Consider the following 20749-nt stretch of genomic DNA (forward strand, 5'->3'; position numbering starts at 1 on the left):
ATCCATTTAGAGTTATATAATTGTTCGCTTAAAAACACCCTATCGACATTCAAAGGCTTTAGGAATTTGAAGATCTTATATATCCAAATGGTTACCATTGTCTAAGACGTATTCGGCAAGATGATCATTGTCTATACATGTAGCTTAATTACATGGTCTTGTTGCTCTAGTCTCCACTGTCTTCTGTTGTGCCCTTGCGAGGGGAGCTGCCGAAACTCTACCAATGTCTGTCTCCTTACTTAGGCATAAGCTTGAATGATTTTGATGAGATTTTTGCTGCTGTTCCGAGAAGCTTAAGTTTACTATCAAATTAGTAATATATTGAGTGAGCTGGTAATAAAACCATAAATTTGAGAAACAACTTGGTACTTGTTGTAAGTTAATTGTAAGTGTGGTAATGTAAAACCTAAAAATCTTGTGAGTATCAAGGAAGAAACTAAGCTTGTGAGTACCAAGCAATCTAACTTGGAGATTACTCCAAGTAAACTTGCGAGTGATTGTAGAGGTAAGAGTACTGGACACCACTTAGTTACATCTCTATAAAAAGATGGCTACTGAATGCAATAGCACACCACAGTTTCCCTCATCGATTCTCTCTTCATGTTCTTTAATCTCTACTAACCAATGTTAGTTCTATTTATCTAAATGAAGCAAGTAAGTTTCTTCCCTGATTTGAGTATATCAGTACTCTAACTCCGCTTAAACATAGGTTCAGTCACTTCGGTGTATTGAAGTTTTTCTCAGTTTTAAATTGGACAGATGGGAAGTTTTGTATTCCACTTAGATTCCTTTTAGCCAATTCCACCGAAATGGGAAAGGAGCTCGTCCAAGATGGTCATGGAGTTTGGAATGTCGACCACCTTTCACAAATTATCCTAGATCGAGTAACTAGGAATCATTAAATATTGAATCAAGTACAACATGGATATGTAAAAGAACCTAACTAGATATCTGATATGAAAGTGTATATCTGGTATTAGATTTGGAATAAATTGTTTGGACAACAAGAATGTCCCAAATTGTGATGCATTAGGATTCTCGACACAACTAACCCTACCCCCCCCCCCCCCCCCCCCCCCCAATCTCCTTTGTTGATCAAGTTCTTTCACTTCAAGAGAATAAGACCTCCATAGTCACCTTCAAGCTCTCTCATCGAAGGGAGCGATGAGAGAGTTTGTTGGCTCTTGGCATCTAGATAGATGGATTCGTCAGTTATCGAAAAGGTCGTACTAAATCTATCGATAATTTCTGACTACAACGTATCTCCAAGACTGTTTTCGTGTCGAAATTTAGAACATTTAGAGTTATGTGGCTGTTTTCTTAAAATCCCGCCCTTGTTTGAAGGGTTAGGAAAATTGAAGAGTCTTGATATTCAATCTCTACCATTGACAAAGCTGCTCTAGAAAAATAGATTTGTTGCTGTCCTCTGCTTGCGAAAGTGATTCTGTACGACTATTATCGGCCATCTCAACTTTTATGCACCAAATCTCGTACACCTTGAGGATATTAATATTCACAATTCACCAAATCTCAAACACCTTGAAATCGATGGTGCTTTCAAGGATATAAATATTCAGAATTCATTGGGGCCAGTCTTGTTTATGTGCCAATAAAGCAACTAAACGAAGCTTGGGGTCGTAGCAATTTGCTAAAAAATTTTGCACAACTGAGTCATCTCAGAAGGCTCAAAATTAAAGGTTGTTTTCTTCAGGTAATGGGAACTTCATACACCGTTCTGGTTAATACATGGATCATCTTTATTTACATCATTACATGGCATTTCTTCTCCATGTGTAGTTGACTCCTTGCAAGTAGAGCTGCCTCAACCAAATCTTTGTCTGAATTCGAAGTCTCCCTGTTTGAGCATATGCTTGACTATCTAGTTTGGAAGAGATTTTAGCAGCTATATGGCTTCTAAGAAGTTCACCTGCCCTGCAAGATCTAAAACTTTCGGTGAGTATATTACAGTATCAAAGATGGGTGCATGCTAAACTTTTCTTCTGCATAACTAATTATATATATACTCTAGAAGTTGGTAGTTTAGTGAGCTTTTTCTTCAGAGCTATGACCATTTAGTCTAAAGTAAGTAAGCTGGTTTTCGTTCAATCGTATGCATAGGTCCGCCAAGAAGATGGTTCTGCTATTCCTCCGAGGGAAACAACATATTGATTAAATGACGAGCAAAATTGGGTAAAGTTCAGCCGACTGAGAAGGCTGAAAGTAACTGGCTTCTCTGCTGGTGCCAGAAATGAATTAGATTTCTTGAAATTTTGCTCGCAAGCTCTCCTGCACTTCGACGACTCAAAATTTCAGCGAGTGTTATTCTATATATGGAGCATGTACGCAGCGTATTTGAACTTACATTTCAGCCTTTATGATATTTGAAGATTGAGATTTTGATGCTATAGATGGATCACCTTTACATTGTGCAGGATCGGCCACATGATCCAGCTATAGGAAATTCATTGTGGCTGTTAGATGACTTCCAGAAGTACAAATTCACCAATTTGCAAGTTCTGATACTAAGCGGCATCTCAGGTTTTTAATCTGAAGTATGTCTCATGACATTTCTGTTTCGTTATTCACCTGTGCTTCAGAAGATGACTATCCAGCCTAGTTTCATTAGTACTTCTTTGGAGCGTGAGCTACATGAAAAGGTACTCCAATCCCAATCCCAATCCCAATCCCAATATTCCTCGTCGGAATCTGAATCAAATTCAGACGATGACTTGTTGGAGCGGAAAATTTAATTGAGAAGTCTTGTCCTCTAATAAATTACAGACCGGAGTGGGAGTTGACCCGAAACCGATATAACTTTCGACCATTCGTTGACTTAACTCAGCGTTGACCATACTATCAACGCCTCCCTTTACCTGGTCGACAACTATAACCTCAATGTCGACTACGAACTCCTCGAGAGCGATAATGAGAGCAAGGGGGTATCTGCACAAAACTCTCCGATGCTTAAGTTAGAACAATGCTCAATACTGTTTAGAATAATTTGGATTGAATGATTACCTTAGTATCTCCATCTCGCTTTTACAGGTGTAGTTCCATGAGTTGGTATTGACTACCATTTATCACTCTATTACTCATTCAATTTACTCTTCAATAATTTCAAACTCATTAACTATCGTACGTTATGCTTCATTTAATCCCGACAAGTATTTAACCGTTGACAACTATGTGACATTTACTTGCTGACAGTTACGGAACATTTACTCGTCGACCGTTTTGGTTCCATATTAACTTTTCATTAAACATTTATGTTAACTCTCATTAATTCTTCCTCGACCATCATTAATTTAGGAGTCATCTTTTTATATAACCCCCACAATGCCCCCAAATTTTCCTTTGGCCGAATGTCCAAAAAGAAAATTTTCACACATTTAGCTTTCATATATGGCAAATCTTCAATGTGGCTAGTCACTGCATGCACACGGTGTAAGCTCTTACTTCATCTCGACCACAATTGACAACACCTTACCTGTTATGGCTAACCGTTCACAACGTATTCATTCAAGCGACTATCCAGACACATGATTCTCGCCATATGTACCATTGGCCACATGATCAGTACATGCTCTCGGCTACATGTGCAATGCCAGTAGAGTATAATGGCATAATAGTATGTCAACTATCATTCTCATTATCAACTCACATTGGAAGCTTGCGATTCTCTTCAACAAAACATTTATCCAAGTAAAATGCTACTCAAAGTTACAATCTCTAATATTTCTTACTTGTTTTGTTAGTCATAATTTTCATAATTATAAAACTCATGCCCCCTTGTGTCATGAATAACATAATATGAAAGTTCTCACCGTAAATATGTTTTTTCTCACTCGAGCCAAAATTATTTTGTCACTTCCAATCATAAGTGACAAAATAATGGATTCCATTAGGTGCAGCTCTCACCATCACTCTTTAGGGGAAAATGTTTCTCACAGACGGCGCCAATTGTTGGAGGGAAAAATTTCATTGAGAAGTCTTACCCACTAATAAAATATGGACTACAGCGGGAGCTGACCTGGAACTGATATAACTTTCGACTCTTTGTTGATTAACTCAACGTTGACCATACTATCAATGCCGCCCTTTATCTGGTCGACGACTATAACGTAGTGTTGACTACGAACTTGTCGAGAGCGATAACGAGAGCGGGGGGGGGGGGGGGGGGGGGAGGGGGGGTATCTGCACAAAACTATTCGACACTCAAGTCAGAACAATGCTCAATACTATTTAGAATAGCTTGGATTGAATGATTACCTTGGTATCTCCATCTCGTTTTTATTGGTGTAGTTTCATGGGTTGGCATTGATTACCATTTATCACTCCATTACTCATTCAATTTACTCTTCGACAGTTTCAGATTCATTAACTATCGTCGGTTACGCTTCATTTAATCCCCAATAAGTATTTAACCATCGACAACTATATTACATTTACTTGCTGGCCGTTACAGAACATTTACTCGTCGGCCGTTATGATTTCGTATTATCTTTCCAATGAATTTTATATCAGCTCTCATTAATAGTTCATCGGCCATCATTAATTCTCGAGTCATTTTTTTTATATCCCCCACAGGACTCGGACACGATCGTACATGTCCCAACATAAGGTCTTAATGGTATTATGGTAATGCATGTCGTGTTGTTGACTATAGCGGTAATGGTCGATCATGCGCGGCTCTGGGGCTCATTTATTTTTATTTAGCGGTAATATCATGCATTGGAGTTTTGGAAATTCTGGCCCTTCTCCAGTAACAGTTTCTAATTACGCACTTTGGATTATGACCGTTGCTGGTACAATTTGTAGCAAAAGCAATTCTTGGCATTGGGGAGAAGTTAACACAGTAAGATTAAAGCCTATGTCAGCAGTACACTGCAAGTCAACTTACAGGTTACAAATACCACATATTCATTTACCCATGATTATTGCCGTAGGAAGTTTCGATTAAGAATTCTGATATGATCGAATTGGGATACCCCATTATATGGGAAGGAGATGCTGGAGCTAATTCTGAGATTGCAAGTTTTTGTCTAAATGAAGCCCTGAATTTACACAAAGTAAAGGGAAATATTGTTCTATGTGGAACTAATCAAACTATACAGGATGGTTCGGGGTGTTCAACAACTAATGGTGTTGGTACAATTATGGCTTATTCATTTCTTTTTTAGAAAACAATAGTTTTATTAACTAGGCAGAAGACACGTACATCATAAGTTGACCTGAACCTGGATAAAAATGTGGTAACATAGCCACATGGTACAAGTAACAACCTACGACATGTAACCTTCATTATAAATTACGCACAAATAAACCTAAACTACCAATGATGAACCGAGCAGTCTACGAAACCCTTATAGAAGATATTATTGTCACCTAGAACCTCAATTGGTGTGTAACAAATAGTAACCAAAGTAAAATAAACAGGATTCACCCCCGCATAGCTTAGGTGAGGGACACTGAGATCTAAGCGACCTCCTTGCCTTGCCCTTATAAGTGGCTAACATTCTTGCCAACAGACAGAGAGAAAAGCTTTACCCGCGGAGCCAATGGGCCTGACTTCTTACTTGGCTTAGGCACTTTGTTCTTGCTTCCCAACAACCGCCCACCTTTCTTCTTCTTCAAGAAGCTATCGGTGATTCCAAATCAGCTTCTGACAACCCTAGAGCCTCTGGCCACAAGATTGGGACACGACCACCCAATATAGTCTTGATCTTCTTGGGAGATGGAGAAGGTACCCCCGTTCTACCACGTTTCCGAGACTTCTTCTCTGGTGACACAACCGTATCCTGAGCAACATCAGAGTCAATACCAGAGTCAACAATACCAATATTACCGGGAGAAGGCAAACCTCCATTCTCTCCAACACAAGCCGGGGTACTTTGCTTCCCCGTAACTGGATCATCAACCGCATCCAAATCCCTATCCAAATTATAAGCGATTCATTATTCATTGATAAAGGGGTCATTGATATAAGGACATTTATACAGGCATTACACTATAGACACTATATCGATTCATTATTCTTCTTTCTGTGAATTACAGTTCTATAATCACAGTCTATGACTAAATTATAAGCGGCTACATCTAGTTGAGACATTGAACTTGTCAGACAGATTACCGCAATCCAAGAACTAAATATTGCTCTTCAAATTTGAATTACTAAAATATCATACGTACATCTTGAAAGGGTTCAACTTTGATAAACTTTCAACTAGTTTATTAACTGACCAAGTTATTTCAAGGATAAACAATTTTTTTTCTTTTTCTGTTACATATTTCGAATACAACATTCAAATACAAACAAGGCAGACCTGCATGCAAGCAAGCTGGGAGAAGGCGATGTATAGTGGAGAGATCGCATTAGCCCACACATATGAATCTTCAATCTAACAAATGACAACAAGGAAACCAAAAATTCCAAACCTAAGCAGTCTTTTGATTTGGCTCGAACACATTCTTGATGAGAGACTCCTTGATGGACAAGAGCTCAGGGAACTCTTTCTTCAATTTCGAAGCATCAAGCTCATTGTTACTCCTCGGGGCAACAATCACCTTTGCCTGCTCCTCAAGATTGAAGTTCTTCCAGGTGTAGCTGGGGTCAATGTATTGCTTGTACATTTCCAAGATCTCATTGTGGCTGACCACTCCAGGATTGGTGAAGTTCCATATTCCAGTGAGATTTCTCTTTGCCATCTCCACCGAAATGGGGAGTAGCTCGTCCAAGATGGTCATGGAGTTTGGAATGTTGACCACCTTATCATACCGCGCAATCTTGGTGATGAAGTTTCGCGGGTTCTGTAAATCCGATGAGATGGGCATTCTAACTCGAAGAGTACACACATTCTCGTAATTCCTGAGCAGATCCTCCACCTTCCAAGTAAAAGAAAAAAACCAAATTAGTTAAACATCCACAGTTCCTACATTATTAAGACACACATATGGCAATGCCAAACAAATCAGTACATTATACAACAACATCATTATTCAGACACAACACTATTCAAACGAGGATCTTAACTCATCATGTTTACTTGGACTTATCGTCATTAACAAACAAAAGACAGAATCTTCCGTTGTTCTCACCCCCTCTACACAAATGATAACAGATCTCATACGAAAACTACATAGATCTAATTAACCACAGTTTTTCAACAACAAAGAATGAGATTTTACGTATTCAAACTAAATGTAATGATGGTGGCTCTCACCATGGCCTTGGTCTTGGAATAGAAAGATCCGATAAAGTTGGGGGTGTCTTCCTCCTTGAAGCCGGTGCCGGAGCCTTCAGGGTGAGCCTGGTCGTACTCGAAAATGCAGCCGGTGGCGTAGTTAATAAGGACGAGGCCACGTTCGCGGCAGACGTCGGCGAGCGTCAGGGTGCCGACGACGTTGGCGCGAATGGTCTCGACCTTGTGGGACTCGCACCAGTCGACGTTGGGGCGGCCAGTGACGCCGGCAGCGTTGAAGACGTGGGTGGGTTTGACGGCGGCGAGGTCGGCTTCGAGGGAGGAGCGGTTCTCGAGGCGGCCGGAGCCGTACTCGAAGCTAATGCTCTGAGCCTGGCATATCTTGCCGAGGAGGCCGCCAATCCAGCCGGTCTTGCCGTAGATCAAGAACTTGAGGTGGTGGTGGTTGGCGGTGGTGGCCGGAAAACCCATGAGAGGATGTGGATCTGGGAATGGAATGGTGGGTGTGATTGGTTTGTGGGGGCAGAAATGAAATGGTGAAACGATGAGTGAGGGAGGTGGGTTTGATATGTGGGTGTGTGTAAATATAGACGTGACATGAAGGACGGTGAGGACAGATATGGGTCTGACATACACGAGAGGGTTGGGTTAACGCGAGATTCAACCTCACACTCACCACCGTGGACTCTACCCTCTTCTTATTTTCATTTTCATTTTTTTTAATGATAATTTCTGTTTTTATAGTAAATTACTACGTGAAATCAATGAGAAAATAAAAGAAATGACTGTTGTGCGCAAAATAGAGGCCAATTTTAGAGGCAGTAAAGAGAGAGATAGTTAATGAGAACTCGTGAGAACAGTTGCATATGTTCCGTGAGTATGGCCTATCTAACTGGCAACGTACATTGAGATTATAGTTTTAAAGCTAGTGAGTGAAATTAGACAAGTATTAGAAGAGAGTTTCGTGATTTGTCATCGTTGTTAATCACTAAAGTTGTTAAACAATGACAAACGTAGTTTATAGTCAGCTAATATACTAATCTCGTTTTATATTGATGTGGGAATTTATTTGTCACTTTTCTAATGTTGGATTTTCTCCTTGAAGACTTCCTCTCAAGTGCAACTTCATTTTTAGGTTTATACGTGTAATTTCTTCGATCTAATTTCCACACCACAAATCAATATATTTGATTTGGTTCGAGTTCATTTAAGAAATTGATGGTGATGGTGTGGTCCAAAGCTCATTGCGGACACTTGGTGTGAAATCAATCAGAAATTCTTTAATAGCGACAAGCGTGAGTGGGAAATTATAATTGCATCGATACTATTTAAACTTAGTTACATTTAAAGTGTCAAATTTAAATCACAAAAAATTTAAGTACAATTAGATATTATTCATTTTTTTATAATTTATATTTTATGTGTCATTTTTTAAATACGAGTTATCTCCTCCTCATTAAAAGCTACAGGTATCTATTTGTCTAATTTTTGTCAGTAAATATTAAGCAATTCCTTTCCAAACCTCCCTAGTAGAATAAACCATGCACTTCACCACCGATAATCTTTCACACTGAAATGTTACGGCCTGAAACTCAAGGAATACCGTTATACACCAATTTTCACCTCAAATAAACTAATAAAGTGTGCAATTTCTCACATCATTTTGACAATTCAAAAACAGTACGTTGTGCTGCATTTCATATCATTATTTCAGAAAATTCATACGATTTTTAGAATATTTTACTTGCCGAGGATAGATCGAGATCCTTCCGTACTAGAGAGCAGACTTCACTAACATTTTTATTCCTAAAACACATGCATCGCGGAGATTGCGTGCAACTTTGAAAGCAAGCTCATCTCTATATGTTCTAAACTGTTAATTATTTTCTTCTATTTTTCTATCCCACTTTCACTTTGTTTTCACCTATATGCTTCCTTTACTTTATTCTTATCAGTTAATCCTCAGATCCGAACCCTTTTCGATGCTAAAATAATTATAATAGAAACTCTTTTAGTGATGGCTTGTACGATCATGGATGAGCATGGTAGTTCTTGCAGATGCAGAACACTATAAAAGGAAGAACACTGTGTGATGAACACACACCTTTGCAAGCAGTCGTGTGACAACGTCGAAAGGGAAACTTGTAGGGGAGGGGGACCTGCTTTCCTGTATATCACATTTCACCCATCATTTACTTAGATTGTTTTAGTATCTCTTGAAATTTCATTAGCTTTCATGTAATAGGAGTGTGATAGGAACTCGTCTATGATAATTTGATGCACATTTTCATTAAGTAGACTAAGCTTGAATCAGAGATAGACCAGGTTTATATATTGAATCACAGTTGAACTTCTCGATTTATGACCCTGGATGTTACTTATAGTAATCCGAGGTAGCTCAATCTCCAGTCAAATTGTCGGAAAATGTAAATACTAAACAGCCGGAAGATTAGTGGAAGCAGCTTTCTTAACTAAAACTAATGAGCAATCTGAAAACTATTAACTAAAACTCGAAGCTCATCGAAAGGAGCTCTTAATTTCAACAGTCTTCCTCAGTTGGATCACTCAGAGCTGCACCTCGTTGGTGTCAGTCTGTTAAAATGATTTGCTTTGTCCTCCAACACTAGTTTGTTTTCTGGATCACATTTTCTAACAGTCCAACAAGCACAACTGCTAAATGGTTAGTACATTCTGCTGAAGTAGAAATTGAAAATGAAAGACTTCAATACATGCCAATGATGCAGAGCAATAAAACTCATATTCCACAACACAATATTCATTTCGAATATTCCCGTCGACAAGTCAACCAATTGTCGACCAAGTAAATATATATAATGTCATAATGGATGTGGGGAATATATGATAGGTTCATATTCTGCTTCTAATGTGGAAAAAAAAAGGGACAAATTGATGTGTAATTGGATCAGGACTTGTAGTTCATTTGAATGACCCACGGTTGAGGCAGAAGCATACTTTTCACTTGGACGTAAAAACTGGATAGGAGTTGATCGACTAAATCAGATAGTAAGATTTTCTTGGATGGCTTTGAAATCTCCCAGTATGTTGCCACCAACATCCGGAAATGTTTCACAGCCTGGAAGATGTTTCACCTTGCCTGTTTGATCTACTTCAACCGGATATCTAAGCAGGTGACCTTTCATTTCTGTAATCTCATCAGACACATACTGCCTCCAGTTCTGCTCGCTCAAAGATCTCACCCGTTGCACACATTCAAGACTCTCTGGTTGCTTGAAACATTCTTCAAGAAAACCAATATGCTCTGCCCAAAGTGATGTTCTGTATCCATATATCTGCAGTGATATTTAGCAAATTATTTTTATTGTTGATTATAATTTAATGTAATTGAATGACCTGCTCCAACTTATACTTGAACGGAAAAGCCTTTACGTAATCGATGAACATTGAAAATTCAAAAAATGATAATTAAAACTATCTTTGTGATGTTACTCTCAGCATTACAACAGTATATCAAACTTCATTGTTGTATTAGACTACAAGGTTTGTCCGATGTCCGTGCTAATACCTGAAACCCTACCCAGAAATTTAAGAACCAAGTACAGTTAAGTGAATATAAGTAAACGAGAAAGCAACCGTGGTAGTTAATACTGCTACTGAATGCAAATTCAGTACTACCTTCAATAAAATTTGATATAATGACATTATATTTTGTTAACTCTGCATTATTTTAAGAATGGAATATCATTTTGACGTCTCTAGAAACTTCTCTCAGCCTATAAATTTTTTTATGTATGATGTACAATACAAATATAAATACAAACAGTTCTAACTTCAGGCTTACCTGTCCATGTGGACTTGAGAGTTTCCTTGCCCAAGTGTGATGAGGCTGATATGCCCCCATTGCTATTTCAGTATCTCGTGTACCTTCCATGGATCGCTGATTAATATTTGCAGATCCAATAATGACATATTCATCGTCCACTATCATTCCCTTTGAATGAACATAAATCATAAACCGCCGGTTCTTCCGGGTGAGTGCCTGTGTTACCAAAACCCAAACAAGTTTCTTTGAGTATATGAGAAACCAGTGCTTGTAGATGAGAGAAAACAAACTACACTATCTACTGGAGACGTAAGCGACTTACTTGAGGAGAGTTTGCTTCTTTTTTGTTTACTTCAGCTAACTTTTTTGCAGCAGAACTTTCTTCACCGCTTGGTTTCTCACGATTGCCGAGGCAAAAGAAATTCAAATAGTCTTGTGGACAGTATCTATTGTGAAGTCCAGCCTCCAGTAGAGCTTTGTAAATCATTTCATACATCATTTGCATTGTTTTATGCTGCAGCAAGAAAACAAGTGATAAATAAGCAGGCAAGTAACAGTAAACTCATGAATTTGTACGACAGACCTCATCTGAGAAATAATCGATCCAACTCACAAGAAACAAAAATTTGGACTTTCTTCAGATAAGTTGAAATAAGTTTGGATTGAACACATGCTTTACAAGGACAACAAGAGCTTCCTCTGTAAGTATTCATTCTTGAAAGTATTATAAGGTCCAAAATCTGTCTCAAATTCAATACAATCTGCAACTGCATTTTTATATGGCAATTAGATACCTGCCAAAAGAGAATTCGCTGAATAGGAGTGCTTGTAGGAACACCTTCTGGCCACATGGGGATCACGATATATACCGAAAACCTCTCGTTTGCTTTGATTTTATTCACAATTTTCAGAGCAATTTCCATTGGTATTAAATTGTTTGCACCTGCAGACAATTAATCAGTTGTGGAGACGATACTATAGGATGTGTTATTGATCTCTTCTTAAATATTAAATACAGCTCATTACAGGGAGGTTGGGGTAGAAGCTTCATAGCTAGAGCCTCAACCTCATATAACTCCCAGAATGCTAAAAAGCCATGTCAGTCTGGCAGATTCAATCATATCCAAAATATAACCGAAATTGTTAGTTTATATAGAAGATACAGTCTCATCCGAAATTGTTTGTCATCTAAAAGTCTATATCACAACCCTCATCTCATTAATGCTCATATTGTACAGGACTAAGATTATAGTAGATTCAAAGAAGTAAATCATGAATCAAAAATGTGACTTTAACACCAACTACAAGTACTATGAAATGTAACCAGGTGAATGTAGCATATTTGGCTCCACAAAAAGCTATACTAAAGTGAGAAAGAGAAAGGGATTGGCGCAGAATAAATTGAAATAAGGATGGCATACCAAATGCTCCTACATCAGGAATAATGACATGGTTGAAACATATTTATTTAATTTCTCAGTCCCCTGCTACTACATTTAAGAGTTCTCACCTAAATCATTGTATAAGGTCCAGTTATATGATGATCCAAGGAAGTATTGGTTCTCTATGTATATAAAATGTTGAGCAGCACGGATTGCTTTGACATATGCGGCATGTATACTCATGTCTATCAGCACATTCTTCCCACACACCAGGTTCTGTTGCCATAGATAGACATAAACCATCAGTGATAAAAAAGTGAGATAAGAGCATAGTGCACAGTTGTTAAATACTCATGAATCTCTTACCATGTGTGAAGCATCTTTTGGATCTTCTGGAAATCCTCTGACGGAATTGGAATCAATTGAACGAAAAACCTTCAATTGTTCAGAAACAGTCAACACTATACCATACATATAAAAGTCACCAAATAATTATAACCGAGAAAAATTAGCTGATTGGCATCCAATATACCTGAACATCCCAAGCTTCTAGATCATCCTCACTCAATTGAGGAAGATCTGTCATTCCCATCATTTCAGGGATCCTGTCAATCTTGAGTAATGCATCATCATGTGATTTTAGTTTTTTTATCCCACGTGGTTTTGAAGCTTTTAACCAACGCTCCTGAAAATTGGTGAGGATATCGTATGCTGCTGGACCGTCAATTTTACTGTGCAAATCATGCCATGGCTGCCTTGGACAACCAACAACATGGTCCTGTTTGTGTTTTTAACAAGTAGATGAGTTAAAAGGTGAAACAGTAAAAACGAATCTAAATATCATTTTGGAGATTTAATCATCCAGGTTGCCCCAATCTTTGTAAACAGCTACTGAACCAATAACAAAACTAAAGTAGATGGATCAATAAAATATGAGATATAGTTAAGAAAGGTACGCTAATGGGCAGTATAATGACTATAATCAACTAAATCTAGCAGCTATTATCCTCCATTTTTGTAATTATATCTGGTGATGTCTTTATCTTTAAATAGCTAAGTTAATTAGTTACAAGTTATGGTCAGCATTTAACCAAGGGAAATGCATAGCTGCCATGTGTTTTACAACAAGTAACATTTTCTAGCACCATTTCTTACAGTAATACAACAGTCTTATCACATAGACAGCTTAAACAAGAGTTATCCCACAACAAAATAGATAGAATAAGATGTTTACCGAAAAAGTAGGGTTACGATTATCATCCTTGTGGACTGTCTGTAAAGTCCTAAAAATAGGATGATCTGGAGTATCGTAGCGTCCCAGGCACAGATCAAGACCACCAACAAATGCGATGATCTTTCTTTTAAAATGACCTGCATCAGCATCAACAATCACTGTTTTCTGATGGTGGGTATATATTGTTCCAACTTCCTGTAACCAAACAAATAAACAAGAGATGCAAAGCAAGAATTATTCAAATATAGTTGAAAAGACAGAAAGATATAATAAGAAATACAATTATCCAACTGAGTTTCGGCTGGAGTGAACAGCACATGAATGCATGAATTGAATCTTTGTGCACTACATGTGCCTATAGTTTCAAAGAACAAAGAAGAATTCTCGGACTAGTGGAGAACAAACAGTAAGCATTTTTTAGCATGAAAATAAGTTTTACCGGGAGACATATCATTTCAGACATAAAAAATAAGCTTAAAGCTGCCATAAGAAATGTTGATGTTTCCAAAATTTGGGAAAAGCCTATATACATGTCAAGAAACCTCAAAAGGGACACTCTTCCTAGTCCTCAACAAGCTTCACCAGTAACTTTTAAGCCTGGAATGAATCAAGAATATCAGGGATTTTCTTTTGTCATCTTAAACAATTTGAAGATACATAAAAATAAAATTACACTGGTATCATCAGTAGATGAGGGTGCCACATATATTGGGGATTCGGGATATGTTTTTCTGCTGCTGATAATGTATATCAAATACAGATCCAAGAGGATCACATGATCACATAATATACTTGAATTTGGTATTAAACTAGTTGATGTGGAACTGATTTGGTTCACATAACCAAAATAATTGTTTACAATCCACCATATCCTAGATGACCTCAACTCAGCTTTGGATTTTTTAATAGGACGATTAATTGTTCATAATATTTATTACTCTTGTTATTCAGTCAGATAAGTAGATTGAAACTTCTACCACCAGAAGCTAGATTGTACACACATCTGCGAACCTGTTTTTTGACCCAGCTACCCTTTCCAGCTGATCGAGGGCAAAGTAGCACTTGGACTGAAGAATGCTTGAAAAACCGGCGAGTTTCCTCATCACTGGTTTGCATGACTCCATCCTACGTAAGTACATATTACACTGTATCAGCATCTACAGATATACAGAATTGAAAAACGAAAAGTAAATGGATAAACAAAATATTAGTCTTCTAGAGTATCAAATGAAATATCACACACGATCGGTCAACTGAAGCAAGCCCTTGTGCAGTGAGGTAAAGAAATGATCATATCAATATGGGTCCCTTGTGCTGTGAACATCTAGAATGAAGAGAGATAGGCTGCAAACTAACAACAACCTTATATACACTTCACTATGGGTCTTCTGCTGTAACTTCATTAAAAATAGCCATGTGCTTCATCTTTTACGCATTTATAAAAAGAAAAAAGAAAAAAGGAAAGCATGGAACTTCTTTAAAAAAAGAAAAAAAAAGTGGAACTATGGCAGTTGGAAACCTACAGGAATGCTTTCCCATAGCTAACATCATCAATTTATGATGTGATGCTTAGAAAGCGATATATCATATCTGCAAGGCATTCTGAGAGCTCCAACATCGACCAAAAATAACTTGTTCAACAAAAGCATAAAATTCAGAGCAACCATATCTGTGAAAACATTATATATCAACCAAAAGTATGTTATGGTGCAGGAATATCACTATGGAAATATATTCTATTTTCCCAGGGCTTACCGTTTTATACCCCATAATGCTCGTTGATGTTGGATCGTCCCAAACAAGAAGCAGCACTCTCACACCTTCCTGTGACTTGTTCTTAAGAAGATCACCTAATATGCAATCTGTTTTACCATTATTGTCCCGGAGCAACTTAACTTTGTGGTACACTGACCAACCCACAATGTATATCAAACGACGAGCCTGACTTATTGCATCAAACATGTCTTGCCAACAGCTCCCATGCTCATACTCAACATCGTCGTCAATCTTCACAATCGGAAGGCATCCATCAGGAACATGAGCATCTTGATATAGAGTAACTTTACCGCCTCTCCTAACAGGAAAATAAGTACCAGGAACCCCTTGGTGATCAGGATCTAAACCTACCCCATTATTATTAAAAGTCAACTTCTCAATCGGTATATACTGAATGGACAAACTCAAAACAGCTCCAGGCTTACAAGGCTTCCCATTGGAACCAAGGATCGGAAAGGTTCCCTCAATTTTCATGCCAGAACATAATTGCTCAACTGGGATTGCTACAACACCTATGAGCTGGGAACCCACAACATCACTATCTTTCACAACAAAATGCACTTGCGAAGCATAATGCGCAACAGGAACATCAAAATGTTGCTCCCAAACAGGGTTCTCACTATTACTGATCACAAAAGTCCTCCCAACTACAGCACCTGCAACCGATACCGTCACATACGGATCACTAGTGATCTTGTTGTTCCCTGTCCCAGGCAACCTGGCTACAATATCCCCCAGAGTCTTGTGAAACGCATCCATGTTAGGGAGGTTTTTGGCCTCTTTGACCAATATAACCAAGTTGCCATGAAGCAGCTGAAGCTTGAGAGAGATACTACCTGTTCGAAACGGCACAACTTGCTGACCCTGAACATGCCCCGAGCCTCCAAACGACAAGGATTCAGTATAAGCATAATTAGCCATTACAGCAAAGCTTCTCACCTCCAAAGATCGATCAAGCTGGCCTCTTTTATGAAACCCAGTAACCAAAATTGGTGTCTTTGCAAATACCCAATTCACCTAAACCCCAAAGATTCTTGTTCCTCCAGACCAAGCTAAGTACAAACTATAAGGTGATCAAAAGGAAAAGAACCCAATAAATGGGTATAGTGATCAGGTGAAGCAACGAAGAACCTCCAGAAAAACAATAAGAATGTGATAATGGGTATTGAATTAGTAAAAGAGGGTAGGCTATAAACAGTTAAAATAGCAATAAAGTCGCCGGCTTTGAATTGGGATGACAGGGAAGAAGAAGAAGAAGAAGAAGAACAAGACGGAGAAGCAGACTTTGCCATTATTTAAGGTAATCAGTGGACCCTAATGAATATTCAAAGAAAATCGGCAAAAGGAAAGTACTAAGATGAAGAGAGTCTAAACAATTTAAACAAAGCGGCGTTGAAAGTGAATGAGGTTTACTTGGAAGGTTACATCGGTTGCAGACTTTGGCGGGTTTGGCTTGATGTCTCTAGCTTTCTCAGTCAAACATTGGTCAGATGCGGCTGTTGCGCTGTCACTTCAGTTCACTGTGGCCTCATCTGGGCTCCCAAAGCTGAGCCTATATTGATCATCACGGGGTAAATGCAATTTAGTTGATAAACCCCACAAGTTAGATTAAGGAGACCATCTAGCACGATAAGTTTTATCCCCATCCCTTGTTTATTACTTTGTTTTATGATATATATATATATATATATATATATATATATTGATGCTTAAAAATAAATACGAAAGTAATTCAGATAATAACTGTAATTTTATTTAATGATATGAAGTCATATATATAGATATTATATAACCACAATCCCGTTCTAATATATTACATAGATGTGAATCTATCTCTAACAAAAAATCTAATAAAGCGAAGACACACACAGAGGTAGAATAGTAATTTTCACGGACCACTTTCCTTTGTGTCGCATGCCTAGGCATTATATAACCACAATCTCGTAGAATTCTGAGTTCTAATATATTACAGAGATGTGAATCTATCTCTAACAAGAAACCTAATAAGGTGAAGACACACAAATGGGTAGAATAGTAATTCTCCTGGAACACTATCATTTGTGTCGCATGCCTAGCTTGCATGGCACACAACGTTGTCTCGGTAAAAACCTTGTCAAGCAAATCATAAACCTTTTGGGTAAAACAAAAGCTTGATCAAAGAGAAAAATAGCACAACGCACCAACTACTAATGATCTGAACATGTGATGTAGACTCCTCCTGAAGTCTACCAAACTCTAAAGTTCCAATAAACGACGCATGTTAATGCTCTTCACATGTTTCACAAAAGTAGATTTAGGTAAAAACTTAGTGAATAAATCTGAACATTGAATTCTGAACTCACTTGATTAATCTGAACATTCAAGAACTTCTGTTGTTGAACATTGTAGAAGAACTTGGGCGAGATATGCTTGGTGTTGTCTCCTTTGATGAAACCTAACTTAGTATGCTCTATGCAAGCAACACTATCTTCATAAATGCATGTAGGTGGATCAGTTGTAGAGACTAATCCACAAAAATCATGAATATGACGAACAAGTGACTGTAGCCAACTACATTCTTTAACTGTTTCATGGAGAGCAATGATCTCCGCGTGATTCGAAGAAGTAGCAACAAGAGATTGTTTAGTGGATCTCCAAGATATCGTCATATTGGTAACACATAACTGGTCTGAGAATAAGCCTTGTGAGGGTCAGAGAGATACCATGTATTGGCATAACTAACTAACATGTTGTTTGGAGTCTTTGCATCGAGGGAAGGAGCATGACATGACCGGTTTCTGCTCTCGGTACCGTGCACGGTCTCCACGCCGTGGCGGCCGACAACATCATTGTGGTGTACGGCGGCAAGGCTGGGGTCGGTGACGGCAGTGGTGTGGGGAGGCACCGTGGCGGTGTTCTCTCTGCAATTGGGATAGAACAATCTCATGTCAAGAGAACCTTTCAAATACCGAAACAAATGTTTGATACCATTCCAATGACGTAGCGTAGGCGCGGAGCTAAATCTAGTTAATAAGTTCACTACGAAAGATATGTCTGGTCTAGTGCATTGAGCAAGATACAATAATGCCCTAATTGCACTAAGGTATGGAACTTGAGGACCAAGAACTTCGTCATCATCCTCTTTAGGACGGAATGGATTTTTCTTGATATCTAGACTTTGGACGACCATGGGATTAGACAATGGACTGCATAGATCCATATTAAAACGTCGAAGCATTTTCTGCGTGTACTTCGATTGGTGCACTAAGATGTCGTCGGCCCTATGCACAAGCTCAAGGCATAAGCATCTGTTTCCAGAAGAAATCGAAGAATTTCTTGCGAGACAAAATTCGTCTTCCCTAGGTCCTTTATCTCAAATTCCGACTTTAAATGAGACATGGTCTCTTCAATCTCATCAAGAGTACCAATTATGTTCATGTCATCAATGTAAACCGCAACGATGACAAATCCGAAATTTGTCTTTCGTATGAACACGCATGGGCATAGTTCATCATTCTTATAACCCATTCTCACCAAGTATCGATGCAACCGATTGTACCGCATTCTTCCGAATTGTTTCGACATGTACAACGAACGACGTAATCTGACTACATGAGCACTCCGTGGTCTGGAGGCACTTGATGGAGGTAAAGGTAGTCCCTAGGGAGGTTTCATGTATATCTCTGCGTCAAGATCCCCATAGAGATAAGATGTGACCACATCCATAAGCTGCATGTTTAGTCTTTCAGACACTACCAGACTAATGAGGTAGTTGAAGGCAATGATGTCCATAACAGGAGAATATGTCTCCTCATAGTTAATGCCAAATCGTTGTGAGAATCATTGCGCCATGAGTCTTGCCTTATAATACACGATCTCATTCATCTCATTACAATTACGAACGAAGACTCATTTATGTCCAACGAGTTTGACATCTCTTGGTGTCAATTCAACCTTTCTGAACACTTTTCTCTTCTTTAATGAGTCAAGTTCTGCCTAAATTGCTTCCTTCCACTTCAGCCAATCTACTCTGCGTTCGCATTCAGCTACAGAGCAAGGTTCAACATCGCCTTCATATATGATCTGATGTGCGACATAATAAATGAAAAAGTCATCAATGCGTGTGGTGTCTCGTTTCGGACCGATTGCTCACTTGTGTAATTCACTGAGATTTCGTTGTTCTTTGGCATCAAACAAGGTTTCATAACGTCTCACGGTAACACTTGAGTTGATTCATGGACATAGCTGTAATTAGAGACAACTTCATACGATGGAGATTCATCATTGATGGCGCGTTGTGCCTTGGTCATTCGCTTCTTTCTAGACTTTGAATCCCTAGAGTTTATCGGTCTCCCCATTTTCCTTTGAGGAGCCGAGGTCGAAGCCACTTCATGGCAATCCATCTCGACGACGCCGGCAACACCACGGCGTACGGTGGTGCCACCGTCGGCCTCCATCCCACTGTCAGGGGCGGTGCCAACGTTGCTAGGTCTAGGAACTTGTCTTCCACGCTCGTATTTCAGTACATACAACCATACCGGTACATTTGCAGCGAGTGTGTTTGATCTTGTCACTTTAGCAATATCTACAAATCCATCGGACATCAAATATGTGACTTTCTGGATATCGATAATGCGTCATTTTTAACTCACTTTGAGTAGTGCGGGAAACATAATGAGACATAGTGGGGACACACAACGTCAATTCCAGATGTTCATTTGGAATGATAACATTCTCATCTCCCCCTAATGATAGTAAGCATGTCTCATCAAAGTAACGATCTACAAATCTTGCAGTAAAGATATCTCTGGTGGTTGGTTCTAAGTAGCGGACAATAGTTGGGCAATTATAGCCAACATAGATACCAAATCGTCTCTGAGGACCCATTTTAGTACGCAACGGAGACATAATAGGCACATAGACGGCGCAACCAAATATGCGTAAGTGTGAAATATTAGGTTCATAACCAGTAACCATCTGGTACACACTAAATGCTTGGTTAGCCGCAAGTCTGAAACGAATAAGTGTCGATGCATGCAACACTGCATATCCCCACATAAAGACCGATAATTTACTACCCATGACCATAGCCTGAGAAACAAGCTGAATACATTTGATGGTAGCCTCTGCTAGATCGTTCTGTGAATGAACATAAGGAACGAGATGTTCAACTTCGATCCCAATAGACATGCAGTAATCATCAAATGTTTTGGAGATGAATTCTCCAACATTATCCAAGCGAATGGATTTGATAGGATGGGGGGGTGGTAAGCCCTAAGTTTAATGATTTCAGCTAATAACTTAGCAAATGCAACATTTCTTGTGGATAGCAAAGCTACGTGTAACCAACACGTCGATGCATCAGCCAATACCATAG

The 20749-nt window shown here is 38.7% G+C and overlaps 2 protein-coding genes across 2 annotated transcripts; both read right to left on the reverse strand.

The window, feature by feature from the left end:
- Nucleotides 1-6302: 6302 nt before the first annotated feature.
- On the reverse strand, nucleotides 6303-7798 carry LOC126794524 (bifunctional dTDP-4-dehydrorhamnose 3,5-epimerase/dTDP-4-dehydrorhamnose reductase). The gene is made up of 2 exons (XM_050521272.1): nucleotides 7221-7798; nucleotides 6303-6882 (listed from the first exon to the last, which is right to left on the reverse strand). The coding sequence occupies exons 1-2, from the start codon at nucleotides 7668-7670 to the stop codon at nucleotides 6436-6438; spliced, it is 897 nt and encodes a 298-aa protein (XP_050377229.1). The 5' UTR covers nucleotides 7671-7798; the 3' UTR covers nucleotides 6303-6435.
- Nucleotides 7799-9938: 2140 nt separating this feature from the next.
- On the reverse strand, nucleotides 9939-16645 carry LOC126793263 (phospholipase D beta 1). Its single transcript, XM_050519724.1, has 10 exons — nucleotides 15373-16645; nucleotides 14629-14742; nucleotides 13618-13812; nucleotides 12916-13161; nucleotides 12750-12818; nucleotides 12512-12659; nucleotides 11796-11944; nucleotides 11324-11515; nucleotides 11020-11217; nucleotides 9939-10510 (listed from the first exon to the last, which is right to left on the reverse strand). Exons 1-10 carry the CDS (start codon nucleotides 16312-16314, stop codon nucleotides 10217-10219), a joined length of 2547 nt encoding a protein of 848 aa, XP_050375681.1. The 5' UTR covers nucleotides 16315-16645; the 3' UTR covers nucleotides 9939-10216.
- Between the last annotated feature and the right edge of the window lie 4104 nt (nucleotides 16646-20749).

Source organism: Argentina anserina, chromosome 5, assembly GCF_933775445.1.
Source record: "Argentina anserina chromosome 5, drPotAnse1.1, whole genome shotgun sequence".
Taxonomy (NCBI): domain Eukaryota; kingdom Viridiplantae; phylum Streptophyta; class Magnoliopsida; order Rosales; family Rosaceae; genus Argentina; species Argentina anserina.